The sequence below is a fragment of the Myxocyprinus asiaticus genome, chromosome 48, assembly GCF_019703515.2.
Source record: "Myxocyprinus asiaticus isolate MX2 ecotype Aquarium Trade chromosome 48, UBuf_Myxa_2, whole genome shotgun sequence".
Lineage (NCBI taxonomy): Eukaryota > Metazoa > Chordata > Actinopteri > Cypriniformes > Catostomidae > Myxocyprinus > Myxocyprinus asiaticus.
The window spans coordinates 9,433,957-9,459,479 of record NC_059391.1 but is presented as its reverse complement, the minus strand read 5'-3'; the positions used below and the strand labels follow the sequence as shown (position 1 = coordinate 9,459,479).

At 40.4% G+C, this 25,523-nt stretch overlaps 1 protein-coding gene across 1 annotated transcript in view; it reads left to right on the top strand.

Moving 5' to 3' along the window:
- Positions 1-302: 302 nt before the first annotated feature.
- The window catches only part of LOC127437485 (laminin subunit beta-1-like), a 64,567-nt gene continuing 39,346 nt past the window's right edge, over positions 303-25,523 (top strand). The window contains exons 1-17 of the mRNA XM_051692426.1: positions 303-415; positions 1,338-1,510; positions 2,671-2,809; positions 5,830-5,903; positions 12,270-12,458; positions 12,544-12,607; positions 12,783-12,985; positions 17,096-17,216; positions 18,375-18,563; positions 19,289-19,465; positions 19,614-19,726; positions 20,891-20,970; positions 21,944-22,079; positions 22,177-22,335; positions 23,038-23,165; positions 24,871-24,991; positions 25,084-25,291. Coding sequence (XP_051548386.1) covers positions 385-415; positions 1,338-1,510; positions 2,671-2,809; positions 5,830-5,903; positions 12,270-12,458; positions 12,544-12,607; positions 12,783-12,985; positions 17,096-17,216; positions 18,375-18,563; positions 19,289-19,465; positions 19,614-19,726; positions 20,891-20,970; positions 21,944-22,079; positions 22,177-22,335; positions 23,038-23,165; positions 24,871-24,991; positions 25,084-25,291 — 2,305 coding nt within the window. The 5' untranslated portion in view covers positions 303-384. The remainder of the gene's footprint in view (positions 416-1,337; positions 1,511-2,670; positions 2,810-5,829; positions 5,904-12,269; positions 12,459-12,543; positions 12,608-12,782; positions 12,986-17,095; positions 17,217-18,374; positions 18,564-19,288; positions 19,466-19,613; positions 19,727-20,890; positions 20,971-21,943; positions 22,080-22,176; positions 22,336-23,037; positions 23,166-24,870; positions 24,992-25,083; positions 25,292-25,523) is intronic.

Below are 25,523 nucleotides of genomic sequence, written 5' to 3'. Positions count from 1 at the left end.
ATTTTTCGGTTCCAAACACAATCCCGCCCATTTGAAGGAGGGAAGATAAATCTACCTTTCCTGAGGGACCGTTTCATATCCCATCAAACGGCATAATTTCCTCACTGTCTTTGCTGTCATTATAATTCATTTGTTGTGTGGGTACAGTCGAGTTTGTTTATACTTGCATTTAATCGCTCTTTTAATTTAGGTTTTCACCGGCCTCTGGTGCAAAAGTTTATTGCCTCAAGGGGGGGGGGGGTATGAGGCGTGGTGCGCATGCGCAGAGGAGTAACGCTGCAAGAACATTTCTCACGCAGCTCCATTGCATAGGCGCAGTCTAAAGAGAGCAGACTGTTTCCACAGCAGAATCAGGACTACTGCAAGAAGAAAGATTCGGAAAACATGCTGTTACATCTTGCAGCAGCCCTTATAAGTAAGTTTTAACGGCATAATAGCAGATTTGGTTTTGTGCAGATTTAATGTAGACATTTTCTTTCGTTTTGATTTAACTTTTAAATTCTTGTTTATTAATTACTTTCTCATGCTTTAAAAAAAAAAAAAAAATCTTAAATCAGCGTAAAATGTTTTTAGCTGGTCTAAGCTGGTTTAAGCTGGTCTCCTACGCATGGACAAGCTTGTGCTCAGTTGGTTTAGCTGGCAAGTAAGCTGGTTTCTCAGCATGACCATCTGAAAAGTTCCCCAAAGCCCTCTAAAATAGCCAACAGACCATGGAGCTAGACCAGCAGAAACCATCTTAGGTTGATTTAAACATTCCCCACCGCCCCCCAGCAAGGATAAAGCAGGGGTCCCAAACACTTTTTATCAGATGAATCCATGAATCATTAATTATTTACTTGAAGTAGCATATCCACTGTTGTTTTAAATAATGATAATCTTTCAAAACACAATACATTTTACAGCATCTTTGCATGTTCTCTCTCTCTCAGTTTTTTTATTTATTTTATTTCAATGAACTTTATTATTATTATTATTATTATTATTATTATTATTATAAATTTTAGTTACATTTATTTCAGCACTGGCATTTCTATCACAATCTCACAAACCCTGTTTGGAAAACCTCATTACAGAACATTGCATCTTATTTAGATACCTTACTCATGTGACACATTGAGGCATATCAGACATAACATACTGTATGCATTTATTGAGTTATGCATATGCATATTTTTTTGCATTGTTTATTATATAAAATTGGGTACTGGTATAAAGGCCACTTTTTCCACTCATTATGTCCTACATTTTTAGCTTTTCTAAAACTGAAAGTATACAAGAATAAACAAAGGCGAACATCAAGTTTTATTAATTCAAATGGATATTAATCTTCCACAAAGGTCTAGGGGCATGGGCTCTTGCACAGGTGCCCGAGCTGGGAGATGTTTGCACAGAGGGGAGCTGTTACCCTGCGACAGGAGATCTGCTTATTGGGAGAGCTCAACAACTTTCGGCCACCTCAACATGCGGACTTCAAAGACCTGAGCCCTTTTGTATCGTCAGTCATTTGCAGGTAACATATGGGCTACATCTCAAAAACCTAGCCTTCACGGTCAAATAACTGCTGAAGTTTCACCATTATAAGACAATGCAATGGGATATCAAATAATTAGAGAGTAATAAGTATTTCTTTTTCGTATTTTAAAAAGTTGCACATGTAAACATTAATAACATGATAACGTCATGACATAACTTGATAAATGTCCCTCTGAAATGAAAACTGCACCCCTGTGGGCTCTATATTTGGCCTTATAATTATATTGTAATACCACACTTGAGGATTTATATGTTAAAGTTTTTTTTTAAAAAAAAAAACATCCCCAGGGCTTTTATCTGGCTTTATTGTGGTGTTGTTATGTCATGTGGGTGTTTCTGAAATATGCAAACTATGTTTGCCTTTAGAGATTTGATTCTGGACTTACAACCTTTGGATGTCTAGACTACTTCCTTGTAAACGGCCCAATCTTTTTTATGTGTGGCTATTGGAAATGGGTTATGAGGGTCTTCTGAATCTTCAAAAATGCAACCAGGAGGTTTATAGGGGCTCATTGATTCTAACTGATTATCACTCATCAGATAGTCTTGACTTGAGAGACTTGAGAGAGAAAGCAAGAAATTTGCTTTACAATCTTGTATCAGTTCTTTGATCACTCCTTTAATCATCTGAAAAAAGTGGTTAAATCACAGACAACCCTTTGCAGTGAAACATTTTGACTTAGAGCTTATGGTATGCAGACAGTCATTAAACATTGTGGCGATGTCATCATCCTTCTTGGTTAGGTCAAATGGCGGTTATAAGGTTGAGGAACATGCTATTGTTAGGATAGGTGCTTAATTTATGAAGCTAGTTACATTTTAAAACCACCAACACCATACAAGACCTAACTTTTAGTCAGATCGCTCTCAAAACAGCTACTGCTCCAACAGGTTTTTAATTAAAAGAAAAATGTCACGGAGGAACACACACCAAACACTATACATCTGGAGAGCAAATGAAATCAATGCTCTCTGTAAGCCAGCAAACTTTAAAACCGCTGCTTCATGTAAATAAGACCTAGTGGGTGTAATTGCTTCGGTATCTCCTTCAGTCATCCATTGCATTTGGAGAAATCTATATAGCATCACAAGAATGCAATTGACATTTTCTGGTTTTCCCACCCCCCTCCATCTCAGGAAGAGAAGAAGTGCTTTATGTGCGATTCCAGGGAGTCCTACAATGAGCGGACGCACCAAATATCCAGCCATGGAATTGAAAATGTCGTCACTACTTTTGCCCCAAATCGCCTGAAGACTTGGTGGCAGTCGGAAAATGGTAAGTTTAGTTTTGATACCAAAATAAAACCAGTAATATTCATCTTCTTTCATTTCCAGTGCTATTCTCTACTGTACTGTTTTTGGTATTTGACTATTGTTTAGTCTTGGTCATAAAAGGTAGTAGTCACTTTACAGTTTTCTTAGGAAAATAGGAAGGCTGTGACACAAGGTCTTATCAGAGGGAACTCTCTCTCCTTAGTGTGTCCGTTAGTTCCCCTATAATCAGACCAATGGTGGGACTTACAACTTTACAAGTTCAAAGCAGTTGCCTTATTGCTGGCCAGTTAAGATGATGACCTGTCTTTAATGTGTGCTATGACAACTTTTTTCCCTTGGGAAAGAGGTTTCCACCTGTCTGATGGCTAGTATAGTATTAAGATGGGGTTAAACTTTAGAGTCAGGTACACAAAAAAATCAGTCTACAACTAAAATTATATTGTGTAACTCTAAAAGAGCATATTTTATTTTAGAAACTTGGTCATGTTGGGAATATGAACATATTGAATGAAACATCTTCACTAGTAGTTGAGCAATATCGGTTTTTCAACGGCTGATATTGGTATCTAGACAGCACAGTGCCTGATGGCCTTGATAATACCAATATACATACATGCAATTTAATTAAATTTACAAAATTAATGAGATGTACACAAAATTGCTGAAATTAATTGAAAAGACACTTATTTTACTTAACATTTATTAGAAATTAAATAAATTATTAAACAATATATTCATTGGCAAACCTGCTTTTAGACTTTGAAACTCACACAAGGTTGAAGTCTCAACTCTGGTAACTTTATGGCTGTCAGCCAATGCAGATAATCTCAAAATGACCTAATATAAGCCAGTTAATTGGCCTGGTTGCTATATTGGTTTATCGCTACTCTGCATTCAACTAGAAATGGGAATTTTCAAATAATTTTGTAGTAGAGTACAATATCCCACTAAAAACGAGTAATCGATTACTCGTAAATTAAAATATAAGTAAAAATAACTAGTAGGCCTATGACACATACGTGAAATTTGTATTTTGCTTTATTTACAAATGTTACCAAGAACTGTTTCAAAATAAGATAACTTTAACAACCTATGTTTTTCTTTTGGGAAAAAATTAAATGAACAATATGTATTCATAAAAATGAAATAATAATAATAATAACAGTGAAAAACATTTGCACTCACCCAGAGCTTACATTGAAACCAATACTGATGGCATTAAGGCTGTCACATTTTATATAATTTCACATGTTATTTAGAAAAACAAGTGGTGAAATTTGGCTTTTTATAAAATGCATTCTGCCGGTGTTCAGATTTTTTTAAGTACATACTGGTCTGAAATGCTTCAGAGTTTCTCATACCACTTCGTATTTTCTTTTCACCATAAAGCAGATCCTCGTTCGTTGGTTTGCATGAATCCAACAAGAAACGAGTACCAACAGAGTAGAATTCATTAAGAATCAGAATGTTACAAGTATTGCCATATTTGGATTTGCTTGAAAGCACAGACGCCATGATATCTTCTTCTCTCATCCAAAACCTCAACGATACACATCAACAGTGCCCACAGTGGACTCAATTGTAGCTACTTGATTTGGTAAGAGATTCAAAGGGAAAGTACAGGATAATTCAGGGTTGCCCACGGCAGGTAAATACGCAAAGGAAAATCAATTTGCGATATTCGAGTGGTGTTTTAAATAGTCGACAAGCTGGTGCAGAATAAGAACATGATTTGTCCATTACTCGTGCACATCCCTACATTCAACCAGTCCAGCTGTAACAACCAAAATCTCCATGACATACTGTATGTTCTTCAATAAAATGAGCAGACTGAGGAAAGGCAAATCCAGAGATTTAATAGTTATAGCAGCAGGAGAGTGTGAAATATAGAGGGACAGGAAATGGGCCATGAATGCAACCAGAGAAGCCTGTGAATGTAAAGTTTGGAGAGCGAGAGTTGGGTGGGAGGACAGGGGAGCATTTACTCATCAGAGATACAGCAGCAGCCAACTAGACAGAAAGCCTGGAAATACAGGGGTGGTGACCATCTACCTAATGAAAGATATGATAACTGTTTATTCTTATAGTTTTATTATTTATCGCCACTGAAAGCACTTTTATAATCTCACGTGTCTTCTGTCATTATGTTTACATGCAATTTAAAAGTTGAATGATAAAAGTTCAGTAACTCGTCTTTTAAAAAATATCATGTAAACGCTTTAGTCCGTCTGAAATCGCACCAGTTTTTTTGCAAAGTCGCACTAACAGACCCAGATAATGCAGTTGTTGCTCGGCTTTGTCCAGCATGTTTACACATTAATCCAACCACAATTGGTCTCGCCATTGTCTTAGAAAGACAGAGGTGACGCACGACATGTATTTGAACTGGCATATTTATCTTCCTTGAAATATTCGATTAAGCATTGTATCATGTATAAATGGACGGACAGATGAGAACAGTAAATCAACTATGCAAAAACTCATCATAGCTCGATTATAACTGCGCATGTAAACTCACTGAACGTTTCAAACTGTGGTCTTGTGCCAAGATACCAAAGTCTGCAATCAAGTCAGAGTTTTCAATATGAACCTAAACATTTCTCATCAAATTCTTCCAAGACCAAGTTGTCTACTCTCATTTTTGTCTATTGTTATTTCTAACAAGAAATCTTTGGAGCAACATCTGAGACACTGTTGATACTTATGTAAAGAAAAATATCGAGAGCTCAATAAAGTCTCCTGAGCTATGAAAGAGCAACCTCTAAGCAATGCCGTTGTCCTCTGGGTTTCAGTGCACGGGTCAAAATAATGACAGTCAAGTTTTTGCAATTTAGTCCTGCAAAAATATAACATTTGCAAAATAAAATATATTTTATTAGATGCCAAAAGACTTCTAGAAGTACACTTTGGCATTTGGTCTTGGACGAGAGTTCTGGATGTTTCAAGAATTCCTGAACAGGTGAAGAAATACAGCCCTTCATCTTGTATTGTGTCTTTAATTTCTCTTTATCTCTCTCACAGGCTTGGAGAATGTCACAATCCAGCTAAACCTCGAGGCAGAATTCCACTTCACCCACCTCATCATGACTTTTAAGGTTAGTCGGTGAGGGACACTGTCAGTTTGTGATGTGTGTGGTTGTGTGGAAGGTGTCGCCACAGCCTGAGGTGAGATTTGAGGTCGTTAAGGGAGAATGTGGGAAGGGAGGAGGGGTTGATGTGTATCGGCTGGGAGGGGAGGGGAAGTGTCGCTCAGTGTGTGGGAGCCGTGGGAGGTCTGGGATAAACCCAGCTGTGTAGTCAACTGAGACGGCTGGAATGCTTAAGATAAGGCTTGAATTTCAGTGGGACCTCAAAGATTAGCAATACAGTTACACAAGATCAGCAAGTGCATATTAAACGCCAAGCATCAAGAGAACGATAGTGGTCATGTGATGCTTGCTACCTTGATTACTGAGAAATAGGAACAAGACTTTCATCTTTCGTCATCTATTCAACCATTAGTGTGTGATTATTAACTTTATAGCAATGTTCACACCTTCTACATGGCCAAGTTTGGGGTTCTTCTCATACGCCATGTTCAGAGTAGAGAGGGGCAATGTCACTTATTTTCTTCCGATACCAAGTACAAACAATGCCAACATTACCACTACCAATACTTATTTCTAATAAAGGAGTATTCTGGGTTCAATACAAGTTAAGATCAATCGACAGCATTTGTGGCATAACGTTGATTACCACAATAATAATTTTGACCCTTAATTTAAAAAAGTGCTGTTACAGTACAACACTTACAATGGAAGTGAATGGGCCAGTCCACAAACATTAAAATACACACTATTTCAAAAATATAGCCACAAGATATTAATACGTGATTTTAGAGTGATAAAATTACGGGCATTACAGTTTGTACCAGATTACAGGAATTATCCGTCGGCATTACGTTGTCATGATGACAGAGTTATAGTAAGGTTGAACAAATAAGGTTAGTCACCGATTTTATCACACTAGAATAATGGTAACTGGTATAATGTTTACATTGTGTGTCTATACATTTGAAACAGTGTGTAGTTTAATTTTTGTGGACTGGCCCCATTCATTTCCATTTTAAGTGCTTTACTGTAACCGTGTAATTTCTGAGTAACTGTAATGCGATTTTTTTATTTTTTAAATAAACAAGGGACGATTGGTAATTATGTTTTGTGGTATGCAACATTATGGTAAAAATGCAGTCCATAAAGCTCAACTTGTATTGAACCTGGAATATTCCTTTAAATGGAAATTGTTGTGACTATGAAATTTATTTTTTGCATAAAATGGTTAATTATAGCCATTTAACATTATATTTAAAAGCCATTATCAGTAACAATACATAATAACAAATTATGACACCTCAATTTCAACAAAAGCCTATGATATTAAATGTCAATTTTAGCTTCATCTTTCCTTAGTTTAGTGAAAAAACTCATGATGATGTTAAAACGAGCTGAGGGATAAATACTATTTGCTAGCACTGTTCCACTTTAAATCATCTGACACACTTATATTTTCATACAAAAAAAACCGTTATGGTTACTTTCGTAACCTCCGTTCCCTGATGGAGGGAACGAGACGTTGTGTCGATGCAGTGACACTAGGAGTCACTCTCTGCTTTTTTGAAAAAAGGCCAATGAGAATTGGCGAGTGGAATTTTCATGCCACTCCCCCAGACATACGGGTATAAAAGGAGCTGATATGCAACCACTCATTCAGGTTTTGTGCTGAGGAGCTGAGACCAGGTCCCGGCCATTTCAGTGGGTAGTTCAGCATTGTGGCAAGAGGGACACAACGTCTCGTTACCTCCATCAGACCACACCCCACCCAAAAAGGGGGGGGGGGGGTGGTATTTTGAGTGGAATACGTCACATGGCCTTACCGAGTCTTGTCGGAAGTATGCCATGTGGAGAGGTCCCATGGTAGGTCCTACCCGACGGGGGAGGAGTTTCTACAGAGCATGGCGACCGGGGGCAGAGGGTCCTCTGCCCAAGGAAGATGCAGTTTACCGACAGAGAAACGATTTTGCGGAAGATATCACATGGGGTCGCCTTTGGGGAACCAGCACATGTGGAGCACCTACCTCCAGGGTCTCATTAGTGCATGTACTGGCTGGCACCGAGTTTCTCCGCAAACTCAACTGCCAGAGGGCTAAGGAGGAAATTCATCCAGGGATCACACTCTGTGAACACGACTGGGAGTCAAGAGCGCACGTCTTCACCTCAAGGGAGGGGAAAGGCACTATGCGCAAGCGGTACACCCGGCCAGCTGTCCTGGAACTTACCTGCTCATGCCTGCCAATACACGGGACGAGACCGGCTCAACCCGGAGATTGTAGGACCTCACAAAGTTGTTGGGTGTTGCCCAGCCCGTTGCTCTGCAGATGTCTGCCAAAGAGGCGCCACTGGCCAGGGCCCAGGAGGCTGCCACACTCCTGGTAGAGTGGGCTCGTAACCCTGCAGCGGGTGGCACGTCCTGAGCCTGATATGCCATCGTGATGGTGTCAATAACCCATTGGGCGATCCTCTGTTTGGAGACAGCGCTTCCTTTCCGCTGTCCACCAAAGCAGACAAAGAGCTGCTCGGAGCTTCTAAAGCTCTGTGTGCGATCCAAATAAATGCGTAAAGCTCACACCGGACACAGCAACATCAAGGCTGGGTCTGCCTCCTCCTGGGGCAGTGCTTGCAGGTTCACCACCTGATCCCTAAAAGGGGTCGTGGGAACCTTGGGCACATAGCCCGGTCGATTCGCTGACAGGCACGATTCGCTGACAGAGAACGCCTGCAGGTCCCCTACTCTTTTGATGGAAGTGAGCGCAGTCAGGAGGGCAGTCTTCAAAGAGAGTGCCTTAAGCTCAGCTGACTCCAAGGGCTCAAAGGGAGCTCCCTGTAGACCCCGAAGGACTACAGAGAGGTCCCATGAGGGGACGAGGCACGGTCTGGAGGGATTCAACCTCCTAGCGCCTCTCAGGAACCTGATGATCAAGTCCTGCTTCTCCGAGTACTTACCATCTACTGCATTGTGATGAGCCGAAATAGCGGCTACATACACCTTCAGGGTGGAGGGGGACAGCCGCCCCTCCAGCCTCTCCTGCAGGAAGGAAAGCACCAATCCGACTGCGCATCTCTGGGGGTCTTCGTGTCGGGAAGAACACCACTTAGCGAACAGACGCCACATCAAGGCATACAGGCACCTCGTAGTGGGTGCCCTAGCCAGAGTGATCGTGTCTACCACCGCGGTTGGTAGGCCACAAAGGTCTTCTGCGTCCCGTCCAAGGGCCAGACGTGGAGATTCCAGAGGTCAGGTCGCGGGTGCCAGATGGTGCCCCATCCCTGAGAAAGAAGGTCCTTCCTTGGGGGGGGGGCTGTCACGAGGAGCGTGAGATCCGAGAACCACGTCTGGGTGGGCTCTGTGGGTCTGTGCAAGTAGGCTCACTGGGGGAAACACGTATTTGCGTTGTCCAGGGGGCCAGCTGTGTGCCAGTGCATCTATACTGAGGGGTGCCTCGGTCAGGGCGTACCAAAGCAGGCAGTGGGAGTATTCCCGGGAAGCAAACAGGTCTACCTGTGCTCGACCGAATCGACTCCAAATCAGCTGGCTCACCTGCGGGTGGAGTCTCCACTCTCCCCTGAGGGTAACCTGACGTGACAGCGTGTCCGCTGCAGTATTGAGGGCGCCCGGGATGTGAGTGGCTCGTAGCGACTTGAGGCGCTGTTGACTCCAGAGGAGACGGCGGGTGAGTTGTGACATGCAACGGGAGCATAGACTGCCTTGATGGTTGATGTACGCTACCGTCGCTGTGTTGTCCGTCCGGACCAACACATGCATGCCCTGGATCAACAGCCGGAACCTCCGCAGGACGAGCAGTACTGCCAACAACTCTAGGCAGTTGATGTGCCAACGCAGCCGCGGGCAAGTCTAGGAGCCGGCGGCTGTGTGCCATTGCATACGGCGTCCCAGCCTGTCTTGGAGGTGTCTGTTGTAATGATGATGTGCTTGGAGACCTGCTCTAGGGGAACCCCTGCCTGTAGAAATGCAAGGTCGGTCTAAGGACTGAAGAGGCGGCGACAGATCGGCGTGATGGCTACGCGATGTGTCCCATGGCGCCATGCCCATCTTGGGACTCGAGTCTGAAGCCAGTGCTGAAACGTTCTCATATACAACAACCCGAGCAGTGTGGCGGCCGCAGAGGATGCCATATGGCCCAGGAGCCTCTGAAAAAGTTTCAGTGGAACCGCTGTCCTCCGTCTGAATGCCTTCAGTCAGTTCAGCACCGACTGCGCATGCTCGTACGTGAGGCGCACTGTCATGAGTCCAACTCCAAACCTAGAAATGAAATGCTCTGAACCGGGGAGAGCTTGCTTTTTTCCCAGTTGACCCAAAGCCCCAGTCGGCTGAGGTGCCGGAGCACGAGGTCTCTGTGTGCGCACAGTAACTCTCGAGAGTGGGCTAGGATTAGCCAGTCATCGAGATAGTTGAGGATGCGGACGCCCACTTCCCCTAGCGGGGCAAGGGCAGCCTCTGCGACCTTTGTGAAGATGTGAGGGGACAAGGACAGGCCAAAGGGGAGGACCTTGTACTGGTACGACTGGCCTTCGAAGGCAAACCGCAGGAAGGGTCTGTGTCGAGGTAAGACCGAGATGTGGAAGTACGCATCCTTCAGGTCTACCGCCGTGAACCAATCTTGATGCCGGACGCTCGCTGGAATGCATTTATGCATCAGCATCTTGAACGGGAGTCTGTGCAAAGCCTGGTTCAGTACTCGCAGATCCAGGATTGGTCGCAACCCACTGCCTTTCTTCAGTACGATGAAGTAAGGGCTGTAGAACCCTTTCTTCATCTCGGCTGGAGGGACAGGCTCTCCCTTGCGCAGAAGGGTAGTGATCTCTGCACATAAGGTAGCGGCGTTCTCACCCTTCACCGAGGTGAAGCGGATGCCGCTGAACCTGGGCGGGCGCCTGGCGAACTGAATCGCATAGCCGAGTCGGATGGTGCGGGTCAGCCATCGCAACGGGTTGGAAAGTGCGGACGTACCAGCGGGTGGGGCCCGAGGTGCCACGTCGAGGGGACTCGAGCCGATGTCCCTGGACTGTTGAGTCCAGGGACATCGAAGCACTTACCTGGCTCCTGCCGCCCACCATAAGATTGGCCAAGGAGGGAGGAGGAGGAATCTCGTCCCCGTAGTCAAACCAATCCCATGTGGGCATGTTTGTGCCACAGCTGGGCGCACAGGGGCAGGGGGTCCACCGCTGGAGCGCCATACCTGCCAAAATGGGACGGTGGACGGTGGTCGTGACGAAGGCCGTGTGCACTGGACATGTGACCCAGGAGACGAGGAAACCATTCTTTTGTCAGGCTTTTGGGTGCCGCAGCCTCCTGGGCATGCGGCGACAAAAGATTCTCCTCCCGGCCCTCCACAGGGGGATGGAGTGGTCTATCAACCAGCTCCAGAGAAGCCCAGCCGAAGCCTCTGCGTCAGATTGTACGAGCCCGCTCTCCGATGCTGCGCTCGATAACTCATCATCTTCCTGAGCTCCAAATGAGAAGTCGAACTCGCGCTGAGACGAGCCGGCGGTCTCGTGCGAGAGCCCGATCGGGGCAAGCGAGCGTGCTGGGGAATGGGAGGTCCATGGGGGGGATACCCGGCGGAGGTGGTCCCATTGATGTCCCCAAATCACCCCCAGTGCTAACCGACGTGGCCTCAAACATGTAGGTAGAAGGACCGGTGTGGGGAGCCGCTAGAGATTCTTACGAAAGCAAACTGTGACCGTAACGTTGCGATGGTCATGTTCTCGCAATGAGGACATGACTCATCCACGAATTATGTCTCCGCGTGGGCAGTGCCCAGACACGTAAAACAGCGATCGTGGCCGTCAGAAGCGGAGAGATAACGACCGCAACCAGGAATAACACACAAACGGAAAGGCATCTTTAAAAAGACGTTCCGCGTGTGAATGGAAATATACTCTTTTAGAATATACTCACTTATTTTCGCTCTGCCGAAGCGCCCAGGGGCGTTCTCTGCACTCCATGGGTGCAGAGGGTGAGAAGCCGCTGAAATGCGCCGTAAATCCAGCAGTTTTGAGGTGCGTCTTTGGAGGGAATTGAATTCAGTGCACTGAATACAACAGCTCGGCTCCGAAGAGAAAATCTGAATGAGTGGTTGCATACCAGCTCCTTTTATACCCGTATGTCCGGGGGAGTGGCCTGCAAATTCCACTTGGCCTTCCACTCGGCCTTTTTTCAAAAAAGCAGAGGTGTTTGGGGCTCCCAAGAGTGACCCCTAGTGTCACTACATCGACACAACGTCGAGTGAGTGACAAATAGGGAACATTTAATATCTAGGATCAATCGATACAGCATCAATATTGTAAGTATGATTGTTTTAATATAGATCCACCCATCCCTGTTCTTGTCTGATCTCTATCCAGACATTCCGGCCTGCTGCCATGGTTATCGAGCGTTCATCAGACTTTGGGAAGACGTGGCAGGTGTACCGTTACTTTGCCTATGACTGTGAGGCATCCTTCCCCTTCGTCTCTCAAGGACCCATGACGAAAGTGGACGATGTTATCTGTGATTCTCGCTACTCCGATATTGAACCCTCTACTGAAGGCGAGGTGAGCATCTGGAAATCTGATGCACTGTATCTTAAAATGTATTGTACTGGAGTTTCCATTGACTCTTGTTCCTCTTGTTCTGAAGGTCATATTTAGGGTTTTGGATCCAGCCTTCAGGATTGACGATCCGTACAGTGCCCGAATCCAGAGTAAGGACAAGTTGCGCAAAAAAGAAACAACAACCATGATAATTTCTCTAAAACGTTTTATAATACATCCATATGCTTATTTAAGATATTAAATGGCCCCATTGGTCTAAAATTCCAATCAAAAATTTTTATTCCTAAATTGAAGTGTCTTTTCATATGCGTTCCCCTGCTATAGACATGCTAAAGATTACCAATCTGAGGGTGAAGTTCACCAAGTTGCACACTCTGGGAGACAACCTTCTGGACTCCCGTATAGAGATCAAGGAGAAGTATTACTACGCAATATACGACATGGTGGTGAGAGGAAACTGTTTCTGCTATGGTCACGCATCTGAGTGCGCCCCCATCGATGGAGCTGGAGAGGTGGTGGAGGGCATGGTGAGTTTAAGAGCCTGAAAAACATGACTAGCAAAAATAGCTTGTTAATAATGTGCTAGTAATGTGCCATTGCTAAGACTGCACAGTTTCTGCACTTGCAGAATTCCTCACAATTAAGGCTAAGTGCTTCTATGTTAGAAGTTCGAAACAGCTGAGCAACGACATACTGTTTGTGAACATTCAGACATCAGCCACGCCGCTGTGAGAGAGGTGTTGATTCTTGAGATAAGGGACAATAAGTGTTTAAATCTTAGTTTTTGTTTTTTAATACTAAATTAATTTGAAATGGATATATTTGTAGACAAAGGTCTCAGCTAACGAACCATGTAAGGAAACAGGTTTTTATAAAAACACTTTTTTTCTGAAAATTTACATTTATTCACTTCATAACTTACATCTTACTATAATTTGTGTCAGCTCTGTCCGACACACTAAAAAGCATGTCTTTTTAACTGTATCCACCAATAAGAGTGTAAAGTCTTTAATTACCTAATAATGCCGTTCATTAAAGGATTTAAGTGATAAAATACATTCTATAACTTATTTTTCTGTTTTCACACTATTTATAATAAATAGTTATAATATTTATAATAAATAATATTTTTTATTATAATATTAATTATAATATTTTATAATTATAATATTATAATTAATATTATAAGTTATAATATTTTTCCATCTTAAACATGTGTGGTACACTGCAGACATTTTGTTGTTTTCCTCAGTTGAAGCTGCCTCTATAACCTAAACTAAAGTGCCAAAATTTATCCCACAATTCTATCAGAAATTATCATAATAGGAATGATGGAGTTGACATGTTGAAGCTGTGACCACAGAGACTTAAACATTGTTTGTTTAAAATATAAAAAAATATTAAACTTACCAGACCACATGTCTACTGTTGCATCCACCTTGAGCAGGAAGTGGGAAAGGGGTACTCAGAGTTACAGTATAGCTGATCATAACATTGTCTGATTTATTCAGGATTATAAAAAAATCTGACGGAGTTGATGCAAAGTGAGGACACAACTTTGATAGGCAGTTTTATATGGAAAATATTATTCAAAGTTTACTTTATATATTTACAGATCCCTACCTTTCATTTGATATTTATATTTATTAATTTGTTGCATTTTTAAACACTTTGTTTGGCAGTTTATCATTGTGACCTCTTTCTGAGGAAAGGTTAAGTTACACATGCTTCCAAGTATAGAGAATGCATTTAAAAAAAAAAAATGAAATTATTAAATAATATAAGTAATAAATGCCCTGAGTATACACATTCCTTTAGATTTTTATTATTATTAATTTCTTGATTTTTAACATAAGGAGGACTTTTGAATGTAGGACATGTTTTGTCCCTTATCTCAAGAACCATTGAGGAATATTTATATATGAGAGACGCTCAAGACTTCATGTAGAACATCAAATAATATGACATTAAGATGTGTTATCAATGACTTCATGCCACATTCAATGAGGAGAATTCATACGAGATCCGTAAAAAAAAGCTGTTTTAACTACTCTGGTGATTTAAAGTAGAATATATGCATTAGATAATGTGTCATTTGTAATGTTTACCTTTTGCATTTATGGTGCTTATGCACTAACACGCTATACGCGGCCATAATATGCTCCGATTACACTCTGTTATTGTAATTTATCATGACACTGAAAATCCTGCAAAGATGGGTGTATAAAAGAGTGTTAATGGGTAGAATACAGACAAAAGAGTTAATACAGATAAAAGAATGATGATAAGAGGGGCATTTCTTACTTTGGGAAGATGTGTGAATGGCTTTCAGCTGCAGATGGCACATGAATGAAGCGGTGTATCAAACAACAGAGTGAATGGGCACTTTAGAGTATTTGAGTAGATTTGATTCCTTCAGTAGACTAATAAAAAAAAAAAAAGACATGTTCTTGGAAAATGATGGTAAATTTGCACCAGCTCATTAATAACTCCGTAATCGTTAATAACACGCCGATGTGTTCATGTTGACTGATCTTAGCTGGCTGAACAATGTAACCGGAATTAGATGCTGACCTCAAAGTAGGTGGAGCTCTAGGTCACACCTACCGGTGTCGTGGCCCAATGGCAGTATTGGTAGCTCAGCGGTTAAGGCTCTGGGTTACTGATCAGAAGGTCGGGGGTTCAAGCCCCAACACCACCGAGATGCCACTGTTGGGCCCTTGAGCAAGGCCCTTGACCCTATCTGCTCCAGGGGTGCTGTATCATGGCTGACCCTGCACTCTGACCCCAGCCTAGCTGGGATATGTGAAAAAGAAGAATTTCACTGTATATGTGCAAATGTGTGATGAATAAAGAAAATTATTAATTAATTATTAGTAAGGAGGTGTTTAACAGCTGGTATGACATTTTCCTCAAAGTTCGCATTGGCGAGCTGTTATGAACCAACGAAACAAACCCCAAAACACCTTTGTTTGGCCAGATTTGTTTTCGAAATGACGTCACACCTGTTCTTTGATTTCGTATGAAGTGTGCAGGGGCTTTTATACACCCGTCATCCTCCGCCTGTTGCGTGTTTGTTTAGTACCTTTTTAGTTAAATAAATTACTTTTTATTTTTATTTATATAAATAAATATTTATATTTAATTTTATTATTAATAATTTAATATAATTAATATAATATAATGATTTAATATGTTTGTATATTTAATCAACCATTTTATTTATTTTAAATTATTATTAGTTATTATTATATGTAATTATTATTAGTTATTATATTTTGATTTATTTATTTATTTTGTTATTTTGATAATGCTTTCAGTCACCAGTAAAATTATAGTGCACTTAGCTTTGTTTAACACATTTTACCATATTTCGGTGAATTGATTCCACAGATTTTTCAGTCGGCACAGAAAACGGGCAAAAAAAAAAAAACAAACAAAAAAAAACAGATTTGTTTGGGCTTAGCAATCGCATATGACAAGACACATACTTTACTCAAGAAAGTTTCATGATTTATTTTGTCATTTTTTACTAAAACAAATAGGAGATACAGACAGTACTTTTTTGTACTAGTTTTTTAATTTATGCGGCAATTAAATGCAGATGAATTTTGTGCCTTCTTTAACCACTGATTTAAAGAAAACATCTCAAACACATTTGTCATGGAAAGAAATTGTTTGAACTCGCATCACAGTCCTCTGGTAACTCAGTCTGGATCTGTTTCGCATTAGTATGAAAGAATGCAGACAGCTTTATGGTTTCACTATTTAATTATTTACAGTGTAAATGTTCATGGTGCACAGGAAATGCACGCGAAGGCTTGATTTTCAGTGTCTTATTCGCGCACAACCATATTCAAATACTTTTTATGGTGTGTTTCTTTATGTTTATGAATGTTCTTTTTTGTATGAGTGTGTTTTTAAAACAATGAAGAAATATAGCAAAGCAACAAGGATGCTGTTTAGTCTGCCATCTCCTCTGGTTACAGCCCGTCTGAACCGAGATCAGTCTCAGTCCATTACCAGTGCACTTCCAAAGAAATTACATCTACTGTAGATCTTAATCTCAGTACATTTATACTGTATATACAAAATTCTTATTCATAGGCACTGAATTGATCAGCTCTAGGTAAAACACAGTTCTGTGAAAGCTTGCTTAGGCTGCATCTTTGTATGTGCCTGGAGTTTGTTTAATGTAGACCCAAGGGCGTAGATTTTTCTTGAACGCTGGGGGGGTTGCAGCGTGAAGCATTTACATGTTTCCATTGATCATGGTATAAATATTGGGGGGGTTGTACTTGCTTGTTTTCCATCAGGTCTGCAGGCTGGATTTGTGGATCATTCTGAGCAACTGTCTTTTATCTGGGTTTCCGCTGTGCGATGAGGCTACCTCTGTGTTTTTTGCAAAACTTTTCATACTGTGTATAAGATGAACTAATGTGGGGTGTTTTAGAAATTGCAGCTTTAAAAAAAATATATACATATTTTTGTACATATGGGGGCTTTAAACATCTCCTATGTACAGTATGTTTTTAGTGCTTTTACACACTCTGTTCTAGATACTACATATTAGATTACAATTATTTTAAGTTGTCTTGAACTTGAGTTTTTCACTATTATGTCTGCTTTTGCCGTAGGTCCATGGCCATTGTATGTGTAATCATAACACCATAGGTCTAAACTGTGAGCGCTGTCAGGACTTTTACCATGACCTGCCATGGAGGCCCGCGGAGGGACGCAACACCAATGCCTGCAAAAGTATGACAAATTCTAATGTTAAATTATTGTAACTCATCAAATAATTGCAAATGATTATTCTTTATAACATTATATAATAACATATATTGTTATATATTCTTTATATATTTTTTCTAATAGGGTTGGCACAATGCCAAATTTTTGCTTTCTAAACCTTACCAGCTTTGGCACCTCGATATTGATACTATAGTACATTAGTGCCGTTAGGTTTCCAAGTTGACCTTTTTAGTGTACTTAGCAAACAACATCTTTCACGTTATCTTCAATTTCTTTCCCCCAATAAAAGTATACTTGCTAGCTGCCAAATATGTTAGCTAGCTGTAAACACACATTAACTTTAATGCTTCACATCACAGTGCCTGAACTGCTGAATTGTGCTAAATATCAACACATTGTTGGCAGGTATTATGCCAATCAGATAACTAAGCTGGTGAATAAGGCGATAGCCGATTAATCAGCCGAAAGTTTTTAAAATCTATTTATTTAATGTTAAAATTCTAATGTCTTAGTGTTTCCTTACTGTGACGGGCACAGACATAGAGACAACAAGAGTCCAAAAAGTATAAAGTCCCAGATGTAGTTTTTTTGTGCGAACAAAATCCCAATGGTAATCAGGAATAAGCAAAAAAGCAACTATCTGTACTAATTAATCTGGGAAAACAATATATCGGTTGACCTCTAATTGGTTATAAACAATGTTGTTGTAATTCTTTGTTGTACCATTGTTACAACATACGTTTTCAAACAACGTTGGTGGAATTCTTTGTTGTATCATTGTTACAGTATTACAGTTACCAAACAACTTTGGTGGAATTCTTCATTGTACCATTTTTACTGCATTACAGTTACCCAACAACGGTGTCGTAATTCTTTGTTGTATCATTGTTACGGCATTAGTTTCTAAACAGCGTTGTCTACATTCCTGGTTGTACCATTATTACGCCATTATAATTTCCAGACAATGTTGTCATAATTCTTTGTTGTATTATTGTTACCGCATTAGTTTCCAAACAACATTGTTGGGATTCTGCGTCACATCATTGTTATTGTGATATAGTTTCTAAACAATCTTTTCAGAATGTTTTGTTGTATTATTGTTCCTGCACTATAGTTTCCAAACCAATTGGTCGTAATTGCTTTTCCTTGCTTCTTTTACAGAGTGTAACTGCAACCTTCACTCTGATTCCTGTCATTTTGACATGGCCGTGTATCAGGCCTCAGGTAACGTGAGCGGCGGCATTTGTGATAACTGTCAGCACAACACCATGGGCCACCAGTGCGAGCAGTGCAAGCCGTTCTTCTACCAGCATCCGGAAAGGGACATCCGCAACCCCAACATCTGCGATCGTACGTGTCCCCTCTCATTTCCTCTGCCTTTCATTTCCTCTACACTTTTTTCCCTTCCATTTCCTTCAGACAGCCGCTTCTCCTCTACATGTCTGGTCCAGTTTGTGATGCAAGTCTGCTCCAGCTGTTCTATTGTTCATCTCAGATTGGAGTGGTGGAAACACCTGGGCTTTGAAGTGGTCCGTAACCCCACAGCTAAGGTTTCACACTCGCCTTTTGTTGTGGTAGCTGAGGTTTGTTCATTCCAGTCTTTTGACCGCAAAGCAGAAATGCAGTTTGTGATTTCCAATGCAAACTGTGTAGTCAGTCCTAAACATTGTATTTACTTGTCTGTTTTGATACCTAAAGACAGCTTATGTACAAAGTATTTTTAGACACTTAAAAACAAATTAAGCACTTAAAAATGTGTGATTTTCATTGCTTTATAAAAAAAAATTGATTTAATAATTTTTCTTTATGCAATGACATTCATACATTTTTAAATGTAACTTGAGTGTCAAAATAATTTTTGGGGCCTCTTTATCTTCTGATGTATAGATATATGATTATACATCTTAATCTACTGACACACTTTTCTGTCAAGATCAAATGATGTAATGCACAAGTTATTAGGTGGACACTGAAATAGCGTAACAATTCATACTGTTCTATGTCTTACTTTTTTCAGCTGTCTACTATTCCTCCTACTCGTTTTAAGTCTGCTGTGCCTGGATTTTTCTTTCCAGCCTGTAACTGTGATCCAATGGGCTCTCTCAGTGGAGGAATTTGCGATGCGCTGACAGATGTGTCTCTCGGGCTTATCGCGGGTCAGTGTCATTGTAAGCCCAATGTGGAGGGTGAGCGCTGCGACCAGTGCAAACAGGGTCACTATGGACTTAGCGACGATCCCCTGGGATGCCAGCGTAAGTCTAGATTCCTTTAACAACAAAGCAAGTTTTTAAAGGCTGTGGAGTCTTAATCTGAATTTTTCAACAATTAATGTGAAAGTAGTTCTGAAGAATCTCCAAAACTCTAATAAAAGATGTTTATTTTTGTTTTATTCTTACTCAGAATGCACTTGCAACGCTTTGGGGACTGTTCCGGGTGGCAGCCCATGTGATACAGATTCAGGAAACTGCTACTGTAAGCGTTTGGTCACTGGATGGAATTGTGACCAGTGCCTGGTGGGTGTTCTTCATTAAGTCATTTCTTCACACAATTATACTGTAAATTTGCAATCATTGTTTTTTACGGGATAACATTTTCGTTTTATATTGGTAACATGATGCTATAATGCCCTACAAAGGCAAAATGCAGTCACAACACCAACCCTGAAACAGACAACAATGGCTTAAAAAGGTTTTTGACTATCCTTCTAAATGTGGTGTACATATGTACATGGAAAAACATGGGTTGTACATGACTGAGCATAGCTGAGCCAAACCTGTCTGTCAAAGGACAGATCATAAAGTTAATGATTTAATTTATGTAAAAAATCAGAATATCGCAAAAACAGTTTGCAAATAGAGCGAAAGCGTGTTCTGGGATGTAATAGTATAGCTAATCACTTTGATGAAAAGATTTTTGTCCGGCGTTGCAGAATAACCTGAGCAACATTTCAGATGCTATGCAATATATTCTCTGATTGAATTATATATGCACATGTCTTGTTGAGGCAAAGTCACATGACTTTTCTGATGCATATCTATATTCCAATATAAATTCTATAGGAATATATTTGGTAAATGTATATTCAGTAAATTTCCATCTTAGTTTATGTGCATGTCTTCTTATCGAATAAAAAATTATCCATCTCAGATGAGCTTCTATGTTTTTTTTGCAACTGTGGTGCGGAGGAGGGTGGGCCGAGCCGGAATCACGCACGCCCGGATCCCAATCAGCCTGATGAGGCGAGCGAGGGATAAAGCCCCGCCTTCCTCCGCGTCACAGCAACTTTTTGAGATTTTATTCGCATTTTAGATATTTCCATCCAGCATTTTTGTATGCAATATTCGAAAATTCACATAAAAATATGCTGATGGATATAAAATTCCAGTCTAAGAGGCCAATTTCAGTCATAAATAAATTTCAATAAAATGTAATTACTTAACTTAATAAACTGTTCCTTGAAGGACAATATATATTTAAAAATCATACATATGTTTTTTATTCAATTGCTAAGTGTGATCTGGCACAAAAAATATGGGGTTTATTTCTGGACTTTTTTAGCATTTTGCCAAAATATGATCTCATGCCTTCAAGAACTGCTGTTTTTGCTTCTTGGGAGGTCTGTCATAAACATTGTGTTGTTCAAAGAGTGTTTTAACAAGTATCTCTCTCTCTCTTAGCCTCAGCACTGGGGTCTCAGTAATGACATGGATGGCTGCAGACCATGTGACTGTGATCATGGAGGTACACTCAACAATAAGTGAGTAAAATGACTCCTTTCTAAGTTCAGATTTCTGCCTGACTCACTCAATCAAATACAGTTTTCATAATCACTGTTAAACTTAAAAAAAAAAAAAAAAGAAAAAAAAAGGATTTGATCAAACCCTTAACCTATAGTAAATTTTGGCGAGTAACTTGTCCCGTACGTTTGTGAACCTTTTTACTTTTCTAAGCGATCTGACTTAAACTGGAATATTCTGGTTCAATACAAGTTAAGCTAAGATTTAAGCTACTTTACAGCTCAAATAATAGTTTTAACAGAAGAATTAATGTAAGTGCTTTAATAAAATTATAAGCTTCACATTTAAACCCTCTAAAAATGGGCCCCATTCACTTACATTGTAAGTGCCTCACTGTAACCACCCAGAACACTTTAGCAACCACCTTGCAATGCCCTAGCAACCCCATAGCGATGTAATAAACACCACTGAGCAGACTTAAGAAACCAAAGAGCAATGCCCTTGCAACCACCCACAACACCATAGCATCATGTTTGCAACTTTTTGCAGGGGCAAGCACCACCCACACTTTCTTCAGAAAATGTAAAAATCGAGATTTCCCTAATACTGCAATTTCCTCTAGGTGACCTTAATGTGGTAATAAGAAACATCTGTTTCATTATTGTTTTACGCTTCTTACCAGCATTATTTCAACAGGCTATGAAACAACTTTTTCTCCACCTATTAAAAAACAGATGGTAAGAGGCCTGAGAAAACAATGAAAGGATGTTTCTTAGTCCCAGAATAAGTGTTGGCCCTAGACAAGCAATATCGTCCAATAACAACCCTCTTCACATGCTTTACAAAGGCAGCCAATAAACTACGGTCAAACAAACTGTTGGGTGCTGTTTCTCACAAGTTTCGGTGAGTCAGCTTTGCGTATTGCCTCCTGAGCTTTTTTCTCCCAGATCTTTCAGAAGAACCTTCTAAATCTCATGATTGTTCTCCTCCCAGTTGTTCTCCTGAAACCGGCCAGTGTCAGTGTCGTGAGCACATGTTTGGTAGACGCTGCGACCAGGTAGAGTCTGGTTTTTACTTCATTGCTCTAGACCACTACACTTATGAAGCAGAAGATGCCAAGTTTGAGCCTGTAAGTCTCCTTAGAGTCTTTGTCAGTGTTTTCATTTGTTCTGAGTCCTCAAGCATTAGAATTGTTGATCCAAACACTTCTCTCTTTGTCTCTGTAGGGTGTGACGGTTGTCCCAAGAACCCACCCTCAGGACAGATCTCCTACTTGGACTGGTATTGGTTTTGTGAACGTTCCTGAAGGTGCCTACCTTGAATTCAGCATCGACAACATCCCCTACTCGATGGATTATGACATAATCATTCGCTACGAACCTCAGGTGACTTTTTCTACATTTGTGTTACATTAACTCTATTTTTTATAGCCTTTATAAAGGCTTTTGTAATGTCTACCTGAAACAGGAATGGGACATGATGGTTGACTAGTCAATCAGTGAGATCTTGATTTGTTTTGTATATTTTTTACGTTTTGTTATTTTTAGGGGTGGTGCAGAAATTAGTGTGCTGTGCTTTTGCATGTTAAAACCCACTCGGAAAAGGCGCGTCTTTAAATTCATCAGCCTTTAAAGCAATGCCGCTATAGCATACCCGTTCAGATGGAGTTCCATGCTGTTGCGTCACATCGGTCAGTTTTTTGAGTATTCTACCATGAGTGTTGCGCTTATAAGACAGCGTGTCAAGTTAAATTTAGCCCATGTCTTGAGACCCTGTTTGTCTAGCTGTTTTTCAATGCAATAATGTGTCTTTTGTAAACGTCCTCTTAAGAAACATGTCCAAATGGGGTCAGGTGAATCTAAAACCAGCCTAGTTACACAGGGCTTTCTTGAGACTGAATAGTCAACTAGACTTTCAGACAACCCACCAACTGGTTGATTTTGAAAATATGTAGTTTTGGATTTCCCTAAACTAAAGGCAACTAACAAAAGCCAACTGTACTGAATTGTGCTAACAGTAAGCATACCTTTACATGACATCATTATATTACATCATCTTTAGATCTTTTGTAATGTATGTGTGTGTAGTTGCCAGAACAGTGGGAAGAAGTTTTGATAACTGTCATCAGACCTCATGTCATTACTGCTGACAGCCGCTGTGCCAACACAATGCCCGATGATGACAACCAGATGGTGTCTTTGCATCCTGGATCCAGGTACAGGCTTTCATTCTCAAAACTGACATAATAGCTCTGTTCCAAAACCTGGTGCGCTGACTGCCTAGACAGCATTTTAAGGCATCGTAGGCACATTCCCGATGCAAAGGCTATTTCAAAAGGTTGGCAACAAAATTATACTGCCTTCTTTGAGGGATTGTTCACCAAAAAAATTACAATTCTCTCATCATTTACTCACCTTCATGCCATCCCAGATATGTATGACTTTTCTTCTTCTACAGAACACAAATTAGGATTTTTAGAAGAATATTTAAGCTCTGTAGGTCCATACAATGCGAGTGAATTGGTGCAAGTGAACGACTCCAGTTTTTTAATCCATAGAAGTGATATGATATGTGTGTTTGAGAAACAGATCAATATTTAAGTCCTTTTCTGCTAGAAATTATTTTCCCTGCCCAGTGGGGCATGAAGAATGTGAATCACTAAAAACACAAGAAGAAGAAGAATGTGAAAGTGAACGTTAAAATGGAGATTGACTGAGCAGGGAGGAGAATTTATAGTAAAAAAACAACTTAAATATTGATCTATTTCTCACCCACACCTATCATATCACTTCTGAAGACACTGATTCACCCTCTGGAATCGTATGGATTACGTTTTTGCTGACTTTATAGAATTTATAGTAAAAAAACTACTTAAATATTGATCTGTTTCTCACCCACACATATAATATCACTTCTGAAGACATTGATTTAACCACTGAAGTCGTGTGGATTACCTTTATGCTGATTTGTATAATTTTTGGAGCTTCAACATTTTGGCACCCATTCACTTGCATTATATGGATCAAAAGAGCAGAGAAATTCTTCTAAAAATCTTCATTTGAGTTCAGCAGAAGAAAGAAAATCATACACATCTGGGATGACATGAGTGTGAGTAAATGATGAGAGAATTTTCATTTTTGGGTGAATTATTCCTTTAAGATACCTAATTCTAACCAATTTCTAAGGAATCTCAAGTATCCTCAGAGAAGAGAATCCCAAAAAGAGTCAGTAGAAATATACTTATATTTTATTAAAAACAACAAAACATTGCTAAAATAGTAATGTTTTTTTATTTAAATAAAAATGGCTTATTTACCTCATAATTATGTATGCTATTTCTTTTATTACGATTAGAGTATTGTGTTGTTAGCTTAGCAACATTCTAACGTCAGACTTTATTGTAATCAATTGAGAGTCGAGTTTCTAGCATGCTTTAAGTGAGTAGCACAATTTGTGTCATGCACAGACTTGTCAATGTAGAGCAATCAACATCAGTCACTTCTCTTGCAAAAAATCTAGAGTAGCCACAAACTTCCTGCAAATTCACCACTCATTATTTTCACATGCATTTGAGCTTTGCGGAAAACTCTTGTGATGGTAGTGGTTTGGTGCACCACTACCAGTGAAGAGCTGCAAACTTCTATCAATCATTTGCGGTGGATAACAGGTTAATTTGCACGCGAAAATAATGAGTGGTTAATTTGCTGCAAGTTTGACCGAACTCTAAAATTTTTGTAAGGTATATGAGGTTCCATTTCGGTTGGGATGCTGCCTTAGAAGGCAGCTGCCTATGTAGGCAGGAGACAGCAGGGCAACTTACAAAGTTTTGGAGCAGAGCTAATGTTTTTTGATGATTACAAGCAAGTCTAAATCAGTGCTTTAGTTTAATCTAACTGGATTCTCTTGGTTTTGGCCATCAGGTATGTGGTGCTGCCCAGGCCTGTGTGCTTTGAGGAGGGGTTGAACTACACTGTGCGTTTGAGTCTGTCTCTGTACTCAGCACTCAGTGATGTCCAGTCACCATACACACTCATCGACTCGGTAAGCTCTCTCTTTCATCCTCTCAAATGAATGCATTCAAATGCATTTGAATCCTCAAGCTCTAAATGGTTGATTTTGATCTTTGCCCTCAGATTGTGCTCATGCCACACTGCAGAAACCTGGATATTTTCACTGGCTATGGATCAGAGGGTGGAGACTTGGTGTCTAACAGTGCCTGGGAAACCTTCCAGCGGTACCGCTGTTTGGAGAACAGCCAAGCGGTGGTGAAAACCCCCATGACTGATATCTGCAGAAACTACATTTTCAGTGTATCAGCTCTTCTGCATCAGGGAGTGAAAGGTACATTTCCTTGTGCAAAAACACAAAACATTCTGGGTGTCCAAAATAGGTGTGTCCATAAATTAGATATATTTAATCCTAAATAATTAATCCTAAAAACATATAAAAATGTGTGAACAAAAATGAAGGGAATGTTAAATTTTGATTTTGTTGAAATTTGCCTTTAAATATATTTTTTTTCTTTCAAAATGTGGTGCATCTGTTGTAATGCATTCAATTCTTATTTTAAGAA